This window comes from Triticum aestivum, chromosome 3B, assembly GCF_018294505.1.
Source record: "Triticum aestivum cultivar Chinese Spring chromosome 3B, IWGSC CS RefSeq v2.1, whole genome shotgun sequence".
NCBI lineage: Eukaryota > Viridiplantae > Streptophyta > Magnoliopsida > Poales > Poaceae > Triticum > Triticum aestivum.
In genome coordinates, this window is record NC_057801.1 from 217,302,246 (window position 1) to 217,328,644 (window position 26,399).

Sequence of the window (26,399 nt, forward strand, 5' to 3'; positions counted from 1 at the left end):
TTTTACCCCCCTGGGCCAGTGCTCCTCCGAGTGTTGGTCCAAACTAGAGCACCGTGCGGGACCATTGGTTGGCAACTTGGATTCGTCGATACCTGTACGCTTAGCTTATCCAGTGTGCCCTGAGAACGAGATATATGCAGCTCCTATCGGGATTTGTCGGCACAGAGGGTGGTCTTGCTGGTCTTGTTTTACCATTGTCGAAATGTCTTGTAAACTGGGATTCTGAGACTGATCGGGTCTTCTTGGGAGAAGGTATATCCTTCGTTGATCGCGAGAGCTTATCATGGGCTAAGTTGGGACACACCTGCAGGGTATTATCTTTCGAAAGCCGTGCCCGCAGTTATGTGGCAGATGGGAATTTGTTAATGTCCAGTTGTAGATAACTTGACACCAGATCCGAATGAAAATGCATCAACCACGTGTGTAGCCGTGATGGTCTCTTCTCGGCGGAGTCCGGGAAGTGAATACGGTTTTGGGTTATGTTTGACGTAAGAAGGAGTTCAGGATCACCTCTTGATCATTGCTAGCTTCATGACCATTCAGCTTGCTCTCTTCTTGCTCTCATTTGCGTATGTTAACCACCATATCTACTTAGTCGCTGCTGCAACCTCACCACTTTACCCCTTCCTTTCCCATTAAGCTTTGCTAGTCTTGATACCCATGGTAATGGGATTGTTGAGTCCTCGTGGTTCACAGATTACTACAACAACAGTTGCAGGTAGAGGTTATGTGATGATCTTGACGCGAGAGCGATGTTCCTTGTTTTGGAGTTCTTCTTCTGCTTCTTCTTCGATCAGGGGATAGGTTCCAGGTCGGCAGCCTGGGCTAGCAGGGTGGATGTCGTTTGAGTTTCTGTTTGTGATTCATCCGTAGTCGGATGTTGCTCTTATGTAAGATGATGTTGTATTCATTTGGCATCGTATGCCTTTTGTATGTATCCCCAAATATTATGTAATGTTGATGTAATGATATCCACCTTGCAAAAGTGTTTCAATATGCGGGTCTATCCTTGTTGGGACCTTCGAGTTCCTTTTGGATAGGGTCGCATATTGGGCGTGACACCTGAAAACATCCAGGAGCACCATGAAAACCTAATTCCACTGCCGCAACCTTCTGTATCCGCGAGATCCCATCTTGGAGCCTTCGCTGATGCTCCACCAGAGGGGGAATCGACCACGGAGGGCCTCTACATCATCTCCAAGGCCTCTCCGATGAGTTGTGAGTAGTTTACCATAGACCTTCGGGTCAATAGTTATTAGCTAGATGGCTTCTTCTCTCTCTTTGATTCTCAATACAAAGTTCTCCTCGATCTTCTTAGAGATCTATTCGATGTAACTCTTTTTCGGTGTGTTTGTCGAGATCCGATGAATTGTGGGTTTATGATCAAGTTTATCTATGAGAAATATTTGAATCTCCTCTGAATTATTTTATGTGTGATTAAGTTATCTTTGCAATTCTCTTCGAATTATTAGTTTGGTTTGGCCAACTAGATTGATCTTTCTTGCAATGGGATAAGTGCTTAGGTTTGGGTTCAATCTTGCGATGTCCTTTCCAGTGACAGCAGGGGCATCAAGGGACATATTGTATTGTTCCCATCGAGGATAAAAAGATGGGGTTTATATCATATTGCATGAGTTTATCCCTCTACATCATGTCATCTTTCTTAATGCGTTGCTCTGTTCTTCATGAACTTAATACTCTAGATGCAGGCAGGAGTCAGTCGATGTGTGGAGTAATAGTAGTAGATGCAGAATCGTTTCGATCTACTTGTCACGGACGTGGTGCCTATATACATGATCATGCCTAGATAATCTCATAACTATGCGCTTTTCTATCAATTGCTCGACAGTAATTTGTTCACCCACGGTAATACTTATGCTATCTTGAGAGAAGCCACTAGTGAAACCTATGGCCCCCGGGTCTATCTTTTATCATATAAGTTTTGCCATCTACTTTTATTTGCGTCTTTTACTTTCCAATCTATATCATAAAAATACCAAAAATATTTATCTTATCATATTATCTCTATCAGATCTCACTTTCGCAAGTGGCTGTGAAGGGATTGACAACTCCTTTATTGCGTTGGTTGCGAGGTTCTTGTTTGTTTGTGTAGGTGCGTGGGACTTCTGAGGAGCCTCCTACTGGATTGATACCTTGGTTCTCAAAAACTGAGGGAAATACTTACGCTACTCTGCTGCATCACCCTTTCCTCTTCAAGGAAAACGAACGCAAGCTCAAGACGTAGCACAACCCAATACACACAATGGCCCAAACGGCGGGGTTATGTCCAAGAATATGCATTTTCATCATATGCTTCCAACTAGCAAAATTAGTACCATCAAAGTAAGGACCTCTACGGTGGTAATTTCCCTTGCTAGACGCCATACTCTCCTAGGTTGTGAAACCAAGGCTATGATCACCAAAGCTATGGAAATCAAGGCAAATGGAGACCAAAGCTCTGATACCACTTGTAGGATCGAAAGAATGTCTAGAGGGACGTGATTAGACTACTTGACCAAATAAAAATTTAGCCTTTTCCCAATTTTAAGTCTTGGAAGATTTTAGCAACTTAGCACTAGTCAAGCAATCAACCTACACATGCAATTCTAAGAGTATAGCAGCGGAATGTAAATCATTGCATATAAAGGTAAAGGGGAGGAGTTTGAAGGGAGCAAAAGCAATGTAGACATGGAGATTTTTGGCACGGTTCTAATAGGTGGTGCTAGCATACATCCATGTTGATTGAGACTTCAACCCATGAAGGGTAACGGCTGCGCGAGTCCACAGAGGGCTCCACCCATGAAGGGTCCACGAAGAAGCAACCTTGTCTATTCCACCATGGCCATCACCCACGAAGGACTTGACTCACTTGTGTATATCTTCACGAAGTAGGAGATCTCCTTGCCCTTCCAAACTCCTTGGTTCAACTCCACAATCTTGACGGAGGCTCCCAAGTGACACCTAACCAATCTAGGAGACATCGCTCTCCAAAAGGTAATATATGGTGTGTTGATCATGAACTCCTTGCTCTTGTGCTTTAAATGACAGTCTCCCCAACACTCAACTCTCTCTCTCTCAGATTTGGCTATGGTGGAAAGATGATTTGAGTGGAAAACGAACTTGGGGAAGGCTAGAGATCAAGATTCTTGTGGTTGGATTGGAATGTCTTGGTCTCAACACATGAGTAGGTGGTTCTCTCTTAGAAAATGAGTAGTGGAACTGTAGGCACGTTCTGATCTCTCTCCCCGAATGGAGAATGGGTGGAGAGTATATATAGCCTCCACACAAAATCTAACCATTACACACAAATTCCCAAACTTGGTGAGACCGAATAGTGAAACTCGGCCAGACCGATTCATTTCAAAATGTGAATGTTAGGCTTTTCGGTGTGACCGACAACATCAACTCGGTGGTACCGATGTGCTAGGGTTAGGGCATAACTTGATCTCGGTGAGACCTATCAAGAACTCGGTGGAAGCGATTTCAGTAATAGGCAACCATAGAGTTGGTCAGGCAAACTCGGTGGGACCGGTCACTCATTTCGGTGAGACTGAAATGTTACGAAAAGGAAACAGAGAATTTGCATTGCGAACATGGTGTGACTGATTGCTCATTTTGGTTAGACTGAAATGTTACGAAGGGAAACAGAGAGTTTGCAATCCCATCTCGGTGAGACCGAGATCCCTATCGGTGAGACCGAACTGATTAGGGTTTATGGCAGTGGCTATGTCAAATGAACTCAGTGGCACCGGATAAATCAAATCGGGCCGAGTATGACTTTAGGTTTACGACATATTTGGAAATGAGAAAGTGGTTGAGGGCTTTTGGAGCATATCGCTAAGCACTTTGAGCAAGCAAGCCATTAAGCAACACGTCATCCCCTTTTAATAGTATTGGCTTTTCCTATGGACTCAATGTGATCTTGGATCACTAAAATGACAATATAGAGTCTTGAGCTTTTGCCAATATGTGTCCATCGCATTTTGAGGTGTCCACATCTCTAGTTCATGCCATGCCAATCACTGAACTTTCTAAAATGATCATCTTGAAAGAGTATTAGTTCAATGAGCTATATGTTGTTAAGAATTACCAAAACCACCAAGGGATTAGTTGCACTTTCACTTTGACTATGAGATTATGCAACTCCGAGATACCGGAGGAATACCTTGTGTGCTATCAAACGTCACAACGTGATTGGGTGATTATAAAGATGCTCTACAGGTATCTCCAAAGGTGTTTGTTGGGTTGGCATAGATCGATATTAGGATTTGTCACTCCGAGTATCGGAGAGGTATCTCTGGGCCCTCTCAGTAATGCACATCATGATAAGCCTTTAAAGCAAAGTGACTAATGAGTTAGTTACAGAATGATGCATTACGGAACAAGTAAAGAGACTTGCCGGTAACGAGATTGAACTTGGTATGAAGATACGGACGATCGAATCTCGGGCATGTAACATACCGATGACAAAGGGAATGGCGTATGTTGTCATTACGGTTTGAACAATAAAGATCTTTGTAGAATATGTAGGAACCAATATGAGCATCCAGGTTCCGCTATTGGTTATTGACCGGAGAGGTGTCTTGGCCATGTCTACATAGTTCTCAAACCCGTAGGGTTCGCGCGCTTAACGTTCGATGACGATTTGTATTATATGAGTTATGTGATTTGGTGATCGAATGTTGTTCGGAGTCCCGGATGAGATCATGGACATGACGGGAATCTCAAAATGGTCGAGAGGTAAAGATTGATATATTGGATGATAGTATTCGGAGACCGTAAGTATTCCGGATTGTATTGAGTACATATCGGAGTACCGGGGGGTTACCGGAACCCCCCGGGGAAGATATGGGCCATATGGGCCATAGGAGGGAGGTAGGCCAGCCCACAAGGGGTGCCCCCCCAAGGGAGAAGTCTGAATTAGACTATGGGAGGGGTGGCTTCCCCCTTTCCCTCTCTCCCTCTCTCTCTTATTTCCCCTTTCCCCCTTCGATAAAAGGAAGGGGGGAATCATATTAGGAGCCCAAGTAGGACTCCTCCTGCTTGGCGCGTGCCTAGGGCCAACCTCCTCCCCTCTCCCTCCTTTATATACGGGACTGGGGGTGCCTCTAACACACATCAATTGTTCCAAGCCGTGTGCGGTGCTCCCCTCCGCAGTTTACGCCTCCGGTCATATTCACGTAGTGCTTAGGCGAAGCCCTGCGTGGATCACTTCACCATCACCGTCACCATGCCGTCGTGCTAACGGAACTCTCCCTCGACACTTTGCTGGATCAAGAGTTCGAGGGACGCCGTCGAGCTGAACGTGTGCAGAACTCGGAGGTGTCATACGTTCAGTGCTTGATCGGTTGAATTAAGAAGACATTCGACTACATCAACCGCGTTAAGCTAACGCTTCTGCTTTGGGTCTACGAGGGTACATTGACACACTCTCCCCTTCTCGTTGCCATGCATCTCGTAGATAGATCTTGCATGAGTGTAGGATTTTTTTTGAAATTGTATGCTATGTTTCCCAATAGTGGCATCCGAGCCAGGTCTATGCGTAGATGATATGCACGAGTAGAACACAAAGAGTTGTGGGCGGTGATCGTCATACTGCTTACCACCAACGTCTTATTTTGATTCAGCGGTATTGTTAGGTGAAGCGGCCCGAACCAACCTTACATGACCACGTTCATGAGACCAGTTCCACCAACAGACATGCAACTAGTTTTGCATAAAGGTGGCTGGCGGGTGTCTGTTTCTCCAACTTTAGTTGAATCAAACTTGACTGCGGCCGGTCCTTATTGAAGGTTAAACAACAAACTTGATAAATCACCGTTGTAGACTTGTATGTGTAGGTAAGAACAGTTCTTACTAGAAGCCCGTAGCAGCCATGTAAAACTTGCAACAACAAAGTAGAGGATGTCTAACTTGATTTTGCACGGCATGTTGTGATGTGATATGGTCAAGAGATGATGTGATATATGTTGTTGTATGAGATGATCATGTTTTGTAAAAGTTATCAGCAACTGGAAGGAGCCTTATGGTTGTCGCTTTATTGTATGAAATGCAATCGCCATGTAATTGCTTTACTTTATCACCATGCATTAGCGATAGTTGTAGAAGCAATAGTTGGCGAGACGACCATGACGCTATGATGGAGATCAAAGGTGTCAAGCCGTTGATGATGGAGATCATGACTGTGCTTTGGAGATGGAGATCAAAGGCACAAGATGATGATGGCCATATCATGTCACATATTTTGATTGCATGTGATGTTTATCTTTTATGCATCTTATTTTGCTTAGTACGGTGGTAACATTATAAGATGATCCCTCACTAAAATTTCAAGGTATAAGTGTTCTCCTTAAGTATGCACCGTTGCGATAGTTCGTCGTGCCGAGACACCACGTGATGATCGGGTGTGATAAGCTCTATGTTCACATACAACGGGTGCAAGACAGTTTTGCACATGCGGGATACTCGGGTTAAACTTAACGAGCCTAGCATGTATTGACATGGCCTCGGAACACTGGAGACCGAAAGGTCGAACGTGAATCATATAGTAGATATGATCAACATAGAGATGTTCACCATTGAAAACTACTCCATCTCACGTGATGATAGGACATGGTTTAGTTGATATGGATCACGTGATCATTTCGATAACTCGAGGGATGTCTATCTTAGTGGGAGTTCTTAATTATTATGATTAATTGAACTTAATTTATCATGAACTTAGTCCTGATAGTTTTTGCATATCTATGTTGTAGATCAATGTCCCGTGCTACCGTTCCCTTGAATTTTAATGAGTTCCTAGAGAAAGCTAAGTTGAAAGATGATGGTAGCAACTACACGGACTGGGTCCATAACTTGAGGATTATCCTCATTGTTGCACAGAAGAATTATGTCCTTGATGCGCCGCTAGGTGAAAGGCCTGCTGCAGGAGCAGATGCTGATGTTATGAACGTCTCGCAAGCTCGATCTGATGACTACTCGATAGTTCAGTGTGCCATGCTTTACGGCTTACAATCGGGACTTCAAAGACATTTTGAACGCCATGTACCATATGAGATGTTCCAGGAATTGAGGTTAATATTTCAAGCAAATGCCCGAGTCGGGAGATATGAAGTCTCCAAAAAGTTCTATAGCTGCAAGATGGAGGAGAACAGTTATGTCAGTGAACACATACTCAGAATGTCTGGGTATCATAACCACTTGACTCAGTTGGGAGTTAACCTTCTAGATGATAGTGTTATTGACAGAGTTCTTCAATCACTGCCACCAAGCTACAAAGGCTTCGTGATGAACTATAATATGAAAGGGATGGATAAGACAATTCCCGAGTTCTTCGCTATGCTCAAAGCTGCGGAGGTAGAAATCAAGAAAGAACATCAAGTGTTGATGGTTAACAAGACCACTAGTTTCAAGAAAAGGGGAAAATGAAAGAAAGGGAACTTCAAGAAGAATGGCAAGCAAGTTGCCACTCCTGGGAAGAAGCCCAAGTCTGGAGCCAAGCCTGAAACTGAGTGCTTCTACTGTAGAGGGACTGGTCACTGGAAGAGGAACTGCCCCAAGTATTTGGCGGATAAGAAGGATGGCAAAGTGAACAAAGGTATATTTGATATACATGTTATTGATGTGTACCTTACTAATGCTTAGTAGTGCCTGGGTATTTGATACAGGTTCGGTTGCTCATATTTGTAACTCGAAATAGGGACTACGGATTAAATGAAGATTGGCTAAGGACGAGGCGACGATGCGCGTCAGGAATGGTTCCAAGGTCAATGTGATCGCCGTCGGCACGCTACATCTACATCTACCTTCGGGATTAGTTTTAGACCTGAATAATTGTTATATGGTGCCAGCATTGAGCATTAACATTATATATGGATCTTGTTTGATGCGAGACAATTATTCATTTAAATCAGAGAATAATGGTTGTTCTATTTATATGATTAATATCTTTTATGGTCATGCACCCTTGATGAGTGGTCTATTTTTGTTGAATCTCGATCGTGGTGATACACATATTCATAATATTGATGCCAAAAGATGCAAAGTGGATAATGATAGTGCAACATATTTGTGGCACTGCCGTTTAGGTCATATTGGTGTAAAGCGCATGAAGAAACTCCATGCGGATGGACTTTTGGAATCACTTGATTATGAATCATTTGATGCTTGCGAACCATGCCTCATGGGCAAGATGGCTAAAACTCCGTTCTCCGGACCAATGGAGCGAGGCACTGACTTATTGGAAATAATACATACCGATGCATGTGGTCCGATGAGTGTTGAGGCTCGCAGCGGGTATCGTTATTTTCTGATCTTCACACATGATTTGAGCAGATATGGGTATATCTACTTAATGAAACACAAGTCTGAAAACATTTGAAAAGTTCAAAGAGTTTCACAGTGAAGTAGAGAATCATCCTAACAAGAAAATAAAGTTTCTACAATCTGACCGTGGAGGCGAATATTTGAGTTACGAGTTTGGCCTTTATTTAAAACAATGTGGAATAGTTTAACAACTCATGCCACCTAGAACACCACAGCGCAATGGTGTGTCTGAACGTCGTAACCGTACTTTATTAGATATGGTGCGATCTATGATGCCTCTTATCTATTTACCACTATCGCTTTGGGGTTATGCATTAGAGACAGCTGCATTCACGTTAATTAGGACACCATCTAAATCCGTTGAGACGACGCCGTATGAACTGTGGTTTGGCAAGAAACCTAAGCTGTCGTTTCTTAAGGTTTGGGGTTGCGATACTTATGTGAAAAAGCTTCAGCCTGATAAGCTCGAACCCAAATCGGAGAAGTGTGTCTTCATAGGATACCCAAAAGAAATTGTTGGGCGCACCTTCTATCACAGATCTGAAGGCAAGATCTTTGTTGCTAAGAATGGATCCTTTCTAGAGAAGGAGTTTCTCTCGAAAGAAGTGAGTGGGAGGAAAATAGAACTTGATGAGGTAATTGTACCTTCTCTCGAATTGGAAAGTAGCTCATCATAGAAAACCGTTCCCGTGATGCCTACACCAACTAGTGAGGAAGCTAATGATAATGATCATGAAACTTAGGATCAAGTTACTACTGAAACTTGTAGGTCAATCAGAGCATGTTCCGCACCAAAGTGGTATGGTAATCATGTTCTAGAAGTCATGTTACTAGACCATGACGAACCTACAAACTATGAGGAAGCGATGATGAGCCTAGATTCCGCAAAATGGCTTGAGGCCATGAAATGTGAGACGGGATCCATGTATGAGAACAAAGTATGGACTTTGGTTGACTTGCCCGATTATCGTCAAGCCATAGAGAATAAATGGATCTTCAAGAAGAAGACTGACGCAGATGGTAATGTTACTATCTACAAAGCTCGGCTTGTCGCGAAGGGTTTTCGACAAGTTCAAGGAGTTGACTACAATGAGACTTTTTCACCCGCAGTGATGCTTAAGTCTGTTCGAATCATGTTAGCAATTGCCGCATTTTATGATTATGAAATCTGGCAAATGGACGTCAAAACTGTAATCCTTAATGGATTTCTTAAAGAAGAGTTGTATATGATGCAACCAAAAGGTTTTGTCAATCCTAAAGGTGCTAACAAAGTGTGCAAGCTCCAGTGATCCATTTATGGACTGGTGCAAGCATCTCAGAGTTGGAATATACGATTTGATGAAGTGATCAAAGCGTATGGTTTTATACAGACTTTTGGAGAAGCCTGTATTTACAAGAAAGTGAGTGGGAGCTCTATAGCATTTCTAATATTATATGTGGATGACATATTATTGATTGGAAATGATATATAATTTCTGGATAGCATAAAAGTATACTTGAATAAGAGTTTTTCAATGAAAGACCTCGGTGAAGCTGCTTATATATTGGGCATCAAAATATATAGAGATAGATCAAGATGCTTAATTGGACTTTCAAAAAGCACATACCTTGATAAAATTTTGAAGAAGTTCAAAATGGATCAGTCAAAGAAAGGGTTCTTCCCTGTGTTACAAGGTGTGAAGTTGAGTCAGACTCAATGCCCGACCACTGCAGAAGATAGAGAGAAAATGAAAGGCATTCCCTATGCCTCAGCCATAGGTTCTATCATGTATGAAATGTTGTGTACCAGACCTGATGTGTGCCTTGCTATAAGTCTAGCAGGGAGGTACCAAAGTAATCCAGGAGTGGATCACTGGACAACGGTCAAGAACATCCTAAAGTACCTGAAAAGGACTAAGTATATGTTTCTCGTTTATGGGGGTGACAAAGAGCTCATCGTAAATGGTTACGGCGATGCTAGCTTTGACATTGATTCGGATGACTCTAAGTCACAAACAGGATACGTATTTATATTGAATGGTGGAGCTGTCAGTTGGTGCAGTTCCAAGCAAAGCGTCGTGGCGGGATCTACGTGTGAAGCGGAGTACATTGCTGCTTCGGAAGCAGCGAATGAAGGAGTCTGGATGAAAGAGTTCATATCTGATCTAGGTGTAATGCCTAGTGCATCGGGTCCAATGAAAATCTTTTGTGAGAATACTAAAGCAATTACCTTGGCAAAGGAATCCACATTTCACAAAAGAACCAAACACATCAAGAGATGCTTCAACTCCATTTGTGATGAAGTCAAGGAGGGAGACATAGAAATTTGCAAAGTACATACGGATCTGAATGTGACAGACCCGTTGACTAAGCCTCTTCCACGAGCAAAACATGATCAGCACCAAGACTCCATGGGTGTTAGAACCATTACAATGTAATCTAGATTATTGACTCTAGTGCAAGTGGGAGACTGAAGGAAATATGCCCTAGAGGCAATAATAAAGTTGTCCTTTATATTTCCTTATATCATGATAAATGTTTATTATTCATGCTAGAATTGTGTCGGAAACTTGATACATGTGTGGATACATAGACAAAACACCGTGTCCCTAGTAAGCCTCTACTACACTAGCTCATTAATCAAAGATGGTTAAGTTTCCTAACCATAGACATGTGATGTCATTTGATTAACGGGATCACATCATTAGGAGAATGATGTGATGGACAAGACCTATCCGTTAGCTTAGCATAATGATCGTTAAGTTTTATTGCTATTGCTTACTTCATGACTTATACATATTCCTTTGACTATGAGATTATGCAACTTCCGGATACCGAAGGAATACCTTGTGTGCTATCAAACATCACGACATAACTGGGTGATTATAAAGATGCTCTACAGGTATCCCCGAAGGTGTTTGTTGGGTTGGCATAGATCGAGATTAGGATTTGTCACTCCGAGTATCGGAGAGGTATCTCTAGGCCCTCTCGGTAATGCACATCATGATAAGCCTTGCAAGCAAAGTGACTAATGAGTTAGTTACGGGATGATGCATTACGGAACGAGTAAAGAGACTTACCGATAACGAGATTGAACTAGGTATGAAGATACTGACGACCGAATCTAGGGCAAGTAACATACCGATGACAAAGGGAATGACGTATGTTGTCATTACAGTTCGACCGATAAAAATCTTTGTAGAATATGTATGAACCAATATGAGCATCCAGGTTCCGCTATTGGTTATTGACCGGAGAGGTGTCTCGTTCATGTCTACGTAGTTCTCGAACCCATAGGGTCTGCATGCTTAACGTTCGATGACGATTTGTACTATATGAGTTATGTGATTTGGTGACCGAATGTTGTTCGGAGTCCTGGATGAGATCACAGACATGACCAGGAGTCTCGAAATGGTCGAGAGGTAAAGATTGATATATTGGATGATAGTACTCGGACACCGGAAGTGTTCCGGATTGTATCGAGTACATATCGGAGTACGGGGAGGGGGGGGGGTTACCGGACCCCCCCGGGGGAAGATTTGGGCCATATGGGTCTTAGGAGGGAGGCAAGCTAGCCCACAAGGGGTGGAGCCCCCCCAAGGGAGGAGTTCGAATTGGACTAGGGGAGGGGGCGGCGCCCCCCTTTCCTTCTCCCCCTCTCTCCTTTCCCCTTCCCCCCTCCGATGAAAGGAAGGGGGGGTCAAATCCTACTAGGAGCCCAAGTAGGACTCCTCCTACTTGGGGCGCGCCTAGGGCCGGCCTCCTCCCCTCTCCCTCCTTTATATACAGGGGTGGGGGGAACCTATAACACACATCAATTGTTCCAAGACGTGTGCGGATCCCCCCTCCACAGTTTACGCCTCCGGTCATATTCACGTAGTGCTTAGGTGAAGCCCTGCATTGATCACTTCACCATCACCGTCACCACGCCGTCGTGCTGACGAAACTCTCCCTCGACACTTTGGTGGATCAAGAGTTCGAGGGACGTCATCAAGCTAAACATGTGCAGAACTCGGAGGTGTCGTACGTTTGGTGCTTGATCGGTTGAATTGAGAAGACGTTTGACTACATCAACCGCGTTAGGCTACTGCTTCCGCTTTCGGCCTACGTGGGTACGTGGACACACTCTCCCCTTCTCGTTGCTATGCATCTCCTAGATAGATCTTGCGTGAGTGTAGGAATTTTTTTAAAATTGCATGCTATGTTTCCCAACACAATGCACCGCCAGAGAAGCCGGTCTTGCGTGCACATCACGTTCAACTTGAACCCCCATGCTCGTTCATCATACGGCCGCCAAAACCTAGTACCAAAAGATGGTAAGCTCATGTGAAAGTGTAGTCGAAAATATTCAAAATCTAGTTCTTATACCCGGAAATCCGCCAGAGCATCAAGCTCATTGGTGAAGACCTTGTACAAAGCATTGGATGTGCCCGTGTAGACACCAACCATGTCCCAAGCGTATGCGACGGTCGGGTATCAATCGTCTTTGTCATCTTTGCCATAGTCAGTCCATTCATGCTGGCACAGCTTCTTCGGACGCCCCACTGGGATTCACTCCCATATCCAAATGCAAAGGCCCCAGACACATCCACACATACCGGACGTATCTTCCACCCTCCGGGTTGCGTCGTCAAGCCACAAAACTAGTATAGATGATAAGATGACATAATCTAAAGCAGCATACGTCCATGATATTTGAAACAATGTGATATTCTCTTACCAAACGGTATAGGTAGGCGAGGCCGGCAGACCCCCAGTTGTACCCTGCATCCAGTCCTTTAGGAAGTCGAGATACATCCATAGGGCATTGTCCCCAAAGCAGTCTGGAAACACGACCTCTGTGAGAAGATACCATAGGTAGGCCCTGGCGTACTACTCCACCATCCGGGGTTCGGCACCTTCCGGCCACTTGCTCCGGTACTTCAGGTGCCAGGGCAGCGGTACGCCTGAAGTCCGTTTACCCTTAGCAGGGGGGGCAGTCGCCCATGAGGCCGATAACCCTATCATGCCAGTTCTTCCCCTCCACTCGTCCAATGAGATCACGACCCTTGAGTGGTAGGGTCGTAATCATCCCCCAATCCTAGAGGGTCACCGTCATCTCCCCACATGGAAGATGGAAACTGCGCGTCTCTGGCTGCCACCGGTCGATCAAAGCTGTGAGAGTTGAGTGGACGAGCGGCGGCGGCTTACGCTTGAACTGTAGGATGAAACCCAACAGTCGGGCTCTCCTGTAGAACGGTGCGTACTGGTCGTTGTACTTCATTTTAACGGTCGTCTTGTGACCCCTCATCCACAGTGGCGGGAGCCTCTGTCAAAATGAAGAACCAAATAATTAGCAACTTGTTTTCATCAATTCGAGAGATTTGGTTTTAGAATGGTAATTACCACTCCATTCTTAATGAAACAGGCACGATGACCCTTGTTGGACGCAGGGTCAAGCATGGTATACTTAGTGCCGATGTTGTCCACAAGAGGTGGCCTCCTAAATAAAATTACATAAATATAAGCATAAGCATAATTGAAATAGCATAAGCATAATTAAACACACATTTGTAACAATTTTTATTCATTCATTTGTAAACATGATTCTCATAAGCATGATTCATTCATTCATTCAAAGATTGTTTTAACATTATTCATTCATTTCTTTAGTTTGTAAAAAATAAGTAAATACATACAATCTTTCTCCAACATCCACTATATGCATATGGTTGGTCACACAGGTTCATCACATCATGTAGTTCGTTCCTTCAATAAGCACATGAGTTCATTCCTTCAATAAGCATATCAAGATGTAACATGAACTAGGGTTCATCATGTAGTTCAAAAATAAGTAAAAACATATCAAGATTCATCACAAAGGTTCATATGGTTGATTCATATCACAAAGGTTCATCACATCAAAACAAACCTATGAGTTCATTCCTTTAGTAAGCATTTCAAGATTTTTTTAACACGAACTAGGGTTCATCATGTAGTTCAAAAATAAGTAAATATACATCAAGATTCATCACAAAGGTTCATATGGTTGATTCATATCACAAAGTTCATCACATCAAAACAAACCTATAAGTTCATTCCTTCAATAAGCATCATATCAAGATTATTTTTTAACATGAACTAGGGTGGGCTTGAATCAAATAATGCATCAAATCGAAAGCTATTTGAGAAAAACTAATTGGATGAATCGAAGGAACTTACTTTACTCGTTTCGGAGCCATCTCGATCCGCAAGAATGATGAAGAAACGAAAGAGATCCGAGGGGGACAATGGAGGGCACCAGAGAGAGTAAGAACAGAGAGGGCGACGGGGTGGGGAGAGATGGAGAGGGGGAGGGCGAGCCGGCACCAGGCATTATATGTGCCTCAACCCTACTGCCAGACAGTCCGACGGTAGGGTCTCACATCTTACCGCCGAATCCTGTGGCAGTAGGGTCGAGCGGAGCTCATGACGGCTGTTAGTTGGCTGCTGACGTGGATTAGTCAGCTACCGCCGCGGTTACTAGCGGTAGCCTATGCATACCTATCGCCAAGCTGTGTGGCGGTAAGAAAAAGGGTTAAAACATGATATTTTTTTTGAACCGGGTCAGAATTGGTTAAACTATCTGAAAAGGGTCAAAACACGAAAATTTGCCGTTACCCGCTCATGATGATAAGGTGCTCCTATCACAAGATTTGACTCCAAGGCAATGTTATGAACGAAGTAATGACTCCACGGCCAGGCACATCATCACACACAAGGTTTTCATCGAGAGACAAGAGTTTGATGTTGAGAGAGAGAGGGGGCGTTGGATCCCCTCGATGATAGTTTGAGTGCATCGATGGACGTTGCTTTACATGGACGCGAACGCTACGAGCACTCGGCCGCGCCGGTCAAAGGCTGCCAGCTCTGCTCTGCGCTGCGCTGCAGTACTGCCTATCTCTTCCCGTTTCATCAGCCGCTCCGTCCCCTTCCATCCCCATAGCAAAAAGTTTTCCGCGAAAGACGGTTGGTCGAACGCCTCGTCCTCCGCTTTGTCCATCCTCCATTACCGTCGCGGTCTACGCGATGCGAAAGCATTCAAACTCGTAGTACGAACAACCCAAATCCCATCCACCCTCCCCCTACCCCAACTCCTAAAACCCTAGCCTGCCACCACCCCGTCCCCGGCTTCCCTACCCACCACTGCTTCCCTCCGTCGCCACCCGCCACCGCTCCAAGCCGAGTGCCGAGATGGCTTCCGCCTCGCCGTCGTGGGCCATCCTGGGCAGCGTGCCGCGGGTGCTGGCTGCCGACGCCGACCTCCCTCCGGGCGCCGACCTCTCCCTCGCGCTGCCGGAGCCACCGCGCGTTGCGATCCTCACCATCCCCCCGCGCATCTTCCCGGGCCGCACCACCTCCAGAAGCTTCCCTTCCGTCCGCGCCGTCGACGCCTCCGGCCTCCTCCTCCTCCATGCCGACCAAGGCCCCGCCAAGGGCCCCACCGTCATCGACCTCCCCAGCCGCCGGGAGTCCTGCTGGCGCCCAAACGTCGCGGGATACTTCGTCCTCGACGCCAAATCCGCGTCCGCCCTCCCGCTTCCCAATCCCGAGTACATCATGCACCCGGGCCACCTCGGCCTCATCGCCTCCCCAGCCGACGCCGGCCACTACATGGTCGCTGAGCTCCAGATGATCCTCGGCGGCGACCGTGCCGACCTCCTCTGCTTCTCCTCTGAAGCCGGGGAATGGGTCACCAAGGACGTCCGCTACCCGCTTCCATCCCGCCCCTTGAGCCCCAATGGCGTGGTCTCGCACTCCGGGAGGCTTTGGTGGGTCGACCTCTCCTGGTGCCTCCTCACGTGCGACCCCTTCGCCGACGCGCCGGTGCTGAGGGTCGTCCCGCTTCCGGAGGGCAAGGCGCTCAAATCGAGGGAAGCTTGGGGACTACTCGACAAGTACCGCTGCGTGGCTGTCAGCGGCGGCAAGCTGCGGTTCGTCGACATGTACAGCAACCGTAACAGCGGCGGCTCTGCTCAGATCGGCGTCTGGACGCTCGCCGATCCGGACTCCACGGAGTGGACGCTGGAGTATGAGGCCACCTTTACAGAGATCTGGGACGACGCAAGCTACAAGGCGATTGGTCTGCCCAGGAAGATCCCCGTGCTTGCGCTCATCCACCCTACGAACCCCGACGTGGTCTACTTCTTTCTGGACGAGCACCTGCTCGGCGTGGACGTGCGTGCTCGCAAGGTTGTGGAGTGTGAGGTCTACGAGCTGGTTGCCCCACCTAGCCAGCACGTGGGCACCCGTTTCGTTCATGCTTGGCAGCTGCCACGGACTCCCTGTTCAGGTAATAATCGTAATTCTGCCGTCTACGTTCTTTGATTGTACATTCTTGTTAGTGATTGGAAATGTTGTGTTTGGTGTGTAACATTGTGAGAGATCAGAGGTGTATGATGTATGACGTGGTGTCTGATTTTCTAACATCTCAGTTTTTTGTCGGAGAGAACATATGCGAGCGTCCAACTTCCAGGATATGTTAGTTTACCTTGTTTTTGTTAATGCTGCAGGGAGGGCTTATGTTTGATAAGTGTAATGGGCTTCTCATATTGGGGCTTTTAGAGTAAAGCACTTCGAGTTTCAATGTTCTAGTGGTCTTGTGTGGAGAGGTTTTATGATTCACCAGAGTCACCAATTGCTGAACGATGGCTAATGCTAGTTAAAAATGCCAATTTTGCCTTACCATATGTCCAACATTTCAATATACTACATTTTAAGCTTCATTATCTTAGGCACTGGACATATAGGTCTATATGCTTGCTCTGGGCTTCCATTTGAAGTAGTACTTCCTCTGTTCACAAATACGTATACGATGTTCTAACTTTTTTCTGAATTGGATGTATATAGACATGTTTCAGCGTGTTCACTCATTTCAGTCCATATGCAAGCCGTATTGATGAAATATCCAAAACATCTTATATTTGTGAACGGATGGAGTAAGATCGTAAACTGCTACACATACTTTTTTTTTCTGTCATGTGCCTGCTAAGAGGTGCAAGTGATGTTTACACAGCTTTACTACATGCCATAGTATATTTTTTCTCAATAAATGCAAGACATTGTAATCAACACTGTAGCCCCATATACACTACAATATGCCATCGACAGAATTGTTGAGTCTTATACTCCAGCTAGTACCGCTAGAATCAACGGTTGCTATTGCCCAAGGATTCCAAATTTATAATGATTTTTTATTCCTTCGTCATAACATGCCTCTTATAGGAGTACATGTATTTTTTTCCTAAAATTAATTGCCTGGTGTTAGATGGTTTAGACACATCCATTGAACTTTAACTTAGATACCAGTACAAGCTGTACTGATTTAAAAATTCCAATAATTTATTCCGCCAAGCACTATGCAAAGGCAAAGACTACATCAGGTATTCCATCCATGAGTTTATTGTGGTTCCTAGGGAGTTGGGTAAGGTTCAGCTTCAAGACTGAAGAAACTCTGTGTTTAACTTCTTGAATAGCATCGTTCTCTGTTACTTGTATGTAGTACTAGGTATTATAGTGACCCCCTGCTATTTTTGTTTTTAGACTTGCAATGGGCTGAGAAAGTAGGATATATAGTGAATCAGCTGTTAGACATGGTACTACATTTCTTCGGGGGGAAAAAGTACGGAGTACTACATCTATGTTACTAAGGACTCTCCTCCGCTTCACTATATATGCAAAATTCTAACTGAATTTTGTCAGGGGAACTACTGTTTCTATTTGAAATTGTCACTTGATTAAGCGTGTGACTTCCTGAAATCCGTTATCTTTCCCTCTTTGTTTGTAGCACTACACTGCAAGGTATTAGAATGTTTTTGTTTTGTAATATTATGAGAATGCTTGTACGTGCCAGCTCCTTCACCGTTTATTTGGTCGAGTTGCCATTACTGTAACAAAAGATATATAGTCATGAATGAGCATAATGAAGCAGCTATTAAACATAAGAACAACCTAGTTGCTCTATTCGTCTAATGTCAGAAGCTGAGACTTTCTAATGCCTCTTCTTTGACGAATTTCCTTCTCCTTGTTTGTGGTAGAAGCTGAGACTTTCTAATAGTCAATCTTCTGGGATTGCGATTTTACTTAAAAGGTTCATAAACTAGATTTGCTCTTCATTTTATTTTGTTGGAGACTCTTCTTTTCTGAAGTTTCCTTGTCTAGTTTCATTTAACAACTTCCGTTTACCCTTTTTGAGTCTTTTCCGACTTCATGATCAGTCGACATATAATGGAGGAATGATGTAGAGTACTTATGTATGAATATATTATTGCATTTCTTGCTACTGCACTATTTACTGTAGTTTATACTCCTATATTACTTTGAATACATGTAAGATGCATATATTCTTTCTGAAATAGTAGAATGAGTAGCCTAGTAAGCCAAGCAGTTCTTTTTGAAAAACAAAATTTGTGTGGTGAACTACTACTAAAATTGCATACTGCAAATGCTTTCCAAGAAATAATTTAAGCAATACTGATTTTGGTTAACTGTTTCTTTTCAACAGATGATGATGTTACGTGTCCTTCCCAATCGTCTCGTGTCCCCAAACCAGTATGCAAGTTCTTCCTTACATTACAGGTACCATATTGCAGAAGTTTTTTTCTTCTCATTTCGTTTGCTGATGTCACTTGCATTACAATTCATAATTGGCAGGGTTATGTTATTAGTATTGCAGCATATGTGTGAGTGTGCACATGCGTTTTTCCTTTGAGTTTAATGTTTTGACTTATTATAACCTATCAATTAATTCACGGCAACTCATTCGTGAGACTATGAACAAAACAGTGTTGATATAACCAGTCCAATGAATTTTCTTAGAACACAGTAAGTGCCATTAACACTGTATGCCAGCTTGCACTTCTTTAAGAAAAGTTTGTATTGAGCTGTCTGTGTTCTATTGAACTGCATGCGTATATCTAAGAACTAGATGGGCATGAATTAACATGTTTCTGTTGTGTTGTTCCTTATGATCAGGGTTGTAAAAATGGCAACTCTTGTTCATTTTCACATGATTGTGGCTCCTCGAACTCAAAAAATGGAGATGGGCATGCAGTGGAGTCTGATTCAGGGACAAATGGTATTAACCTGTTAGATGAAATAAATGTAAGCCATCAAAAAGCCTGATTAACCCAGTAGAGATCTAAAGTACTCCCTCCGTCCGAAAAAACTTGTCGAAGAAATGCATAAAAATGGATGTATCTAGAACTAAAATATGTCTATATACATCCATTTCTCTGACAAGTATTTCCGGACGGAGGGAGTATGTTTTTTTGTCAACTTACTAATAGAGCAAAAATCATGATGACATCCTGCAGGTTTTCATTAGGCATGGGGGCCCAACCTTATCACTGCAGGTGAAGTTGGATGAACCCTCGAAGCTCATGATGAACACACTTCGAACTAGAACAAGGAATTATTTTGCTGATATGTATTTCTGGTATGGCTGAAAGTTATACACCCCGATCATACACTGAGATCTTATGGTGTGTTAAACAATTGCACCATCAAGCTTTCAGGAAGGATCCGAGGTGGAATGTAAGTACCACTAATCTCTATTTCTTCATTTAGTTTATCATTTTGGCATTGCTGTTACACTTTCAATAGTGTGCTTTCTCTATTTTAATTCCTTAGTATCAATTCACTTAAACTGCAGATCATTTACGAAATATGTGGCAGACAACAAAAATAAGATGATGGTTGTGGTGAGAATGCCTGATGGCCAGTATTCCTTGGAGTTAGCAAGAGCGGGTTGCTTGTTTATTAGATCTTTAATTTGTGCATTCACGTATACCTTTGCCAAGCGCAAGTCTTGGAATGGTACAATAAACTGGGATGAACATTTCAGAGTAGTCAATGGATTGGTGCGAATTTCAAAGGCCGCAGTGTCTAATTTGGAAGGTCCATCCATGCAACTGGATGTGAATGAGCTCATTCTCTTCATTCAGAAGAACTTTTCCAACAAGACTGCTAAGCTTGTCTCAATTTACCCTCCCTACTTTGATAATCTTTTTACGGTATTAAAATCATTGCAAATAGCAGTCTTACTTCCGCATGACCGGTTAGTTCTGGAGACTCATGTATGTTTGATGGAGTCCTTTGACAGACTAATATTTGCTATTCTCCTTAAGAGAAAACATGACGGACTTCTGGGAGATGAATTGAATAAGTGGAACACATGCATAAATCAGGCAATGGCCCCCAATGAATTTGAAACAAGTTTGGATAAGGTTCCTGTGTTTGAAGATGTTTTTAAGGCGGCGGCGGAACGGAAGGAGGAATATTCAAAGACCAAATTTTCTGCATTTCGTCTATCTAGAGATTATCCAGTACATGTCCTTAGTCACAAGAACGTTACAACCGTAAGTTAGCCTGTTCTGTTTCTTTGAGTTTAATGAGCTTATTTGATAACTGAATATGTTATATTTGGTCTCAACTGTTATTTGTTATTTGCAGAAAGAAAATTCAATTTCTACAACTGTTGAACGCTTTAAAGACGACAGTGGTGTGGAGCTGATGCTGGCAGCCAACATGCCACAGTATCTTGCTACCTTACACCAGTCACTTATAGTTGCGGGTGTTGATATCTATAGAGAGTATGTCCTGAAACATCTCTTTTGTGTTCTTCTAAATATCTTTTAAAATAAGGTGGTAAGTAACTGTTAGATTTAAATGCCAATTTCGGCCCGTAATCGTTTTTAGCCCAATTGAAATGGGCCCGACGAATGTTGGCATGTTGGGCTCCTATGAAGCTTCGGTCTGAATATATTATTAAGATAAATCTACACTATACAAAAATAGCACCATAATTACTGTAGCCTGTGGCAGCATTATAAATGTTGTATCACAACAAAATAAATTCCAATCATACAACAAAAGGCCTGTTGGCATAAAGTTTAAAGTCTTTCTAGATAAAAGCATCATCAAATGTATAAAAGCATAAATCATTTGACTTGAGTGCTAATGTTTCAGGCTTTAGAATCTGATGGAGCAGCACGATCTTCACCTTTTTTTCGCCATTGCTCTTCAACAACGAAGCGAATGTCTGATAGTCTGGTTTCAAAACCATTCATATCTTGACCGCATTTCTCAACCACTATTCTTGTTTCCGAAACAACGTCCATTAGGGATTGGACTTGTGTTTGGAGCACAGATATATCACTCTGTCTAGCAGGAAGATTTTGTTTAGTAGGCGATTTGGACAAGGTTACCTTGACAACCAACCCAGAATTACGTAGGAAGGTGTTTTTTGCACTGTTAGTGGAGAGATACTGACGCACTGCAGCAAGAGGTGACATTGTGTCTGTAGTAGCCTCGTCACCTTCAGGTGGTTGTGGCTGTTCAATCATTTGTTCCAAAGCTTTCTGAAAGTTTGAACTTGTAGATTAGTGTACCAGTGAGTTACTAATGCGACAAAAACAAACAAAGTAGGTTAAACGGTTATACATAACTTATTTTGGTGAACTACTGTAATACATTAGCATGTATTGTAGTGCCAACTACATAATAAAATCACTTTCGGAACATATGTCCATGTAACATGCCTACTGTATTGTCTATTTCCTCACATTCGTTGACATCTAAGGATAAAGAGACATGGTTTAAAGTAGGATAAACATAGTATGACATCATTCATATAATGGGCAAACAGATATAAAACAAGCAGGCTATTTTATCATTGTGTGCGCACGTGAACATAACAACTAGATTATAGATCAAGATCAAAAAAATATCCTTCATCTCTTTTAAACCATGTAAGGTGAAATGATACGTTAAGACAATTGTGTATAAAAGTGAACAGAGTAACTGACATTAGCTGCAAATCAAGTAATTAAATGAACACATCACAGTACCAATCAGTTCAAGGCAGGAGGAGTAAGGACTTACAACAAAGGCTTGAACTGGTGTGCTCATGCCCTTCATCTTGCTGGTGTGGCAATCCTTGAAAATTTGCACTGCATTCGGTTCAGGTTCTTTTTCGTCCGCACGGGCTTTCCGCTGTATTTGGAACAAGTCAATATAGATATGATAATATGGCACAAAAAAAGAAGGAAGTAGCAGCTATTTACAAGAGCGTCGCAGTGTGCAATATAGCTACGAGATCCTGTTGTCTGTTGGAATCTCACTTTAGAACGGTTGGTTTTGTTCTTCAAACAGTTAGCCTAGAAAAAGATACACTTGTAAGGCATATACATAAATAGAAGTTCAATATGTGGTCTGATCAAATACATATAGCCTACCTGATACTTTGGATCAGACCAGTGTTTAACGAGGGCTGTCCAGTCTTCGTCTGTAATATATTCCACTGGAGATGTTTGGGAGAATTCATTGTTAGCCTTGCCTTCAAAGTGAGATTTTCTAAGGTGGTACCGATATTGTCGCAGAGCAGACTGAAAAACATGAGTGCATGCTTGTTTAGTTGCATCATCTTTCGGATCCAACTTGAACCTCATCTATTGAAAAAAGAATGTGAGTCTTATTAGGAGGAAGCTAGAAAGTATGGGACAGAGAAAGACAATATTACTAATTGCGATGAATAACATTACTTACAGATAAATGGTCAAGGAAGGTGTTAAACTGGGTATTGTCTTTCTCATTCCTGTACTGGATCCACGTTGGAAGGATACACATCAAACGGCAACGGCAACGGCTGCCTCTGATACTAACTTGGCTGACTCTGTAGCATCACGTGGCCTTTTTAAACCCGCCTCAAAATGGATCTCCATTCTTCCTCCTTTAGATTTTGTTAATCTGTCAAGCATTATCTCTGATGTCTGTTTCCGGTTGCGCCATGGTGCTAGTTCAACAACGAATATGAAAAGTGTTAGTGTACATCAAACTGTGAGAGTACATATAAAGGAGCATGCAACTGCAACTTGACTCGGTCAGGTACCGTCTTGGTGTTGATGCTCATGAGGTTCATCTGATTTTGCCAAGTCCTGTTGTGTCAACAGTGCTTCGGAAGTAGTGTTAGGTGTGAAGGCAGCTTGGGAACTGACCAGTTTCGGAGCAAACGAACGAGTAACTGATTGAGATGCTGGTACAGTTGAAGCGGATGCTGCAGCTGGTGAAGCAAGTGATACTGTTTTGTAGATTTAGCCGGTGGACTTGGACCTTCTACTGCACTATAAGTACCAGCAGAATCTCGATGGCAGAGCCTTTTCCGTTTCACCCGACGAGTAACAACACTCCCTATTATATTATTTTTCTTGCTCTTTTTTGACTTTGCCATGTCAAGCTGTACCCACAACACAAAAGAATAAAATCACTCTTCAGAACTCATTGATGCATGATACAGACAAGCAATACTTTGATGTAAGACAACCGTATGAGGATGGAATATGTAAGAAAAACAGGACAGCATGACATATTCACATCTACGATGTGCAAACTAAGCAGAAGGATTTTCAAGAAAATAGAAGTAATGCAAGCTAGACACCATATGAAAGATGCAACCAATATTACTCTGCCAAGTTAAAAGTGTCTTGTCATAAGTGGCAATTCGAAAAATTAGAAGCAGTACAACATAGAAATCAATGCAAGATGCAACTAGTATCAAACTGCCATGTTAAAAGCATCCAATCATGAGTTACTGATGCGGGATACACAACAGCAGTACTTTGATGTAAGAACATGGTATGATAGATAGATGCAGTGTATTCTAGACACAGAAAGCCATGTCATATGCACATGTATAACGTATAAACTCAGCAGGTGCAATTTAATCAAAATAGAAGAAATACAGGCTAGACAACATATGCAACATGAAACTAATTGTCACACTGTCAACTTAGAGCAAGCACCTGCGATGGTGGAGTGCGGGAGATGAACTCATCATGTAGACTTGGGACTTCAACTTCATTAGCAGTAGCAGTGGCAAATCTAGAGAGTCTCTGTTTGCGTCGGTGCGGAGTACCACCAACATCCCCTAACTTACTCTTTTCCTTCCTATTTTCTGATATTGCCTTATGAAGTCAAAACCACAAGAAAATGAATAAAATTAGCTCTGCATAACTGGTTGATGCATGATACAGACGAACACTACTTTGATGTAAGGCAAGCGCAGGAGGATGTAATATATACAAAAAAAGACAGCGTGTCATATTCACACGTATGATAGGAGGATGGAATATGTATGAAAAAACAGTAAGCGGAAGGCATTTCAACAAAATTAGAAGAAATGAAAGCTAGGCACCATATAAACATGCAACCAATATCACTTTATCAGGTAAAAAGTGTCTCGTCGTAAGTGCCATTTCAAGAAATTAGAAGCAGTACAAGTTAGAAGACAATGCAAGATGCAACCTACATCACAGTCCCAAGTTAAATGTGTCTTATGGGTAAGTGATCGTTAAAGGTATAAGTTGTAAGCTACGCAGATGCAATTCAACATATTCAGAAGCAATACAAACTAGACATCATACGGAAAACGCAACCACGTATAACAGTTCCAAGTAAGAGCAAGCACCTGTGATGGTGGAGTAGGGAAGATGTGCTCATCGTGTACACGTATGTTCTAGAAACAGGAACACGTGTCATATTCACAGGCATTATGTGTAAAGTAAGCAGATGCAATTCAAGTTAGAAGCAATACAAGCTAGACATCATACGCAACTTGCAACCACATATAATAGTGTCAAGTTGGAGCAAGCACCTGTGATGGTGGAGTAGGGGAGATGTGCTCATCATCTACACAGCTACGTTGACTGTCCAGCCTTGTGTTGTCTTGCGAATCTTGTTGGGAGGATGGCGGAGTAGAATCTGTAGAGACCCCCTGTTTGAGTTGCTCCGAAGGACCATCATCATCCACTGCTAGACTAATTTCCTTCAGCTATAATGATTTTGCATTGTGAAGTCAAACCGATAAGAAAAAGGAATAAAATTCGCTCTTCAGAACTCATTCATGCATGATACTGACGTACACTACTCGTATGAAAGGCAAACACATGATGCGAGGATGAAATATGTATGAAAAACAGGATGGTGTGACATATTCACACGTATGATGTGGTAACTAAGCAGAAGGCATTTCAACAAATTAGAAGCACTGCAAGCTAGACACCATATGAAAGATGCAACCAATATCACTCGGCCAAATTCAAACTATATGGCGTTTCAACAAATTAGAAGCAGTATATGCTAGAAATCATATGCAAGACACAACCAATATCATAGTGGCGACTTAAAGGTGCCTTATCATAAGTGACTGATGCGGGATATGCAAGAATAGTAGTCTGATGTAGAAACAGGAACACATGTCATATTCACAGGCATTATGTGTAAAGTAAGCAGATGCAATTCAACAAAATTAGAAGCAATACAAGCTAGACATCATACACAACATGGAACCACATATAATAGTGCCAAGTTAGAGCAAACACCTCTGATGGTGGAGTAGGGGAGATGTGCTCATCATCTACACAACTACGTTGACTGTCTAGCCTTGCGTTGTCTTGCGAATCTTGTTGGGAGGATGGCGCAGTAGAATCTGTAGAGAACCTCCGTTTCAGTTGCTCGGAAGGACCACCATCATCCAATGCCTTGCCAATTTACTTCAGCTTTATTGATTTTGCATTGTGAGGTCATATCGACAAGAAAAAGGAATATCATTCGCTCTTCAGAACTCATTCATGCATGATACTGATGAACACTACTCTGATGAAAGGCAAAGTCATGATACGAGGATGGAATATGTACGAAAAAATGGACGGCTTGACATATTCACACCTATGATGTGGTAACTAAGTAGAAGGCACTTCAACAAATTAGAAACACTGCAAGCCACCATATGGAAGGTGCAATCAGTATCACTCTGCCAAGTTAAAACTGTCTCGTCATAGGTGGCGTTCATCAAACTAGATGCAATACATGCTAGAAATCATATTCAAGACGCAAACCAATATCACACTGCCAACTTAAAGGTGTCCCATCATAAGTGACTGATGCAGGATACACAAGAAGAGTAGTTTCATGTAAGAACATGGTGTGATAGACAGATATAGTATGTACCAAAAACAGGAAAGCGTGTCATATTCACATGTATCATGTGTAAGCTAAGCAGATGCAGCTTACACTAATTA

The 26,399-nt window shown here is 42.9% G+C and overlaps 2 protein-coding genes across 3 annotated transcripts; both read left to right on the top strand.

The window, feature by feature from the left end:
- Nucleotides 1-15,206: 15,206 nt before the first annotated feature.
- On the top strand, nucleotides 15,207-20,681 carry LOC123069435 (uncharacterized). The gene is made up of 5 exons (XM_044492291.1): nucleotides 15,207-16,615; nucleotides 18,827-18,900; nucleotides 19,297-19,425; nucleotides 19,638-19,857; nucleotides 19,976-20,681. The coding sequence occupies exons 1-4, from the start codon at nucleotides 15,517-15,519 to the stop codon at nucleotides 19,767-19,769; spliced, it is 1,434 nt and encodes a 477-aa protein (XP_044348226.1). The 5' UTR covers nucleotides 15,207-15,516; the 3' UTR covers nucleotides 19,770-19,857; nucleotides 19,976-20,681.
- LOC123069437 (uncharacterized) lies at nucleotides 20,013-21,350 on the top strand. Of its 2 annotated transcripts, XM_044492293.1 has the most exons (3): nucleotides 20,013-20,681; nucleotides 20,776-20,915; nucleotides 21,292-21,350. In XM_044492293.1, the coding sequence occupies exons 1-3, from the start codon at nucleotides 20,013-20,015 to the stop codon at nucleotides 21,296-21,298; spliced, it is 816 nt and encodes a 271-aa protein (XP_044348228.1). In that variant the 3' UTR covers nucleotides 21,299-21,350. The 2 variants fall into 2 exon arrangements, with proteins under 2 accessions (XP_044348228.1, XP_044348227.1); XM_044492292.1 differs by lacking the exon at nucleotides 21,292-21,350 and having other exon boundaries at nucleotides 20,776-20,961.
- The last annotated feature ends 5,049 nt before the right edge of the window (nucleotides 21,351-26,399 follow it).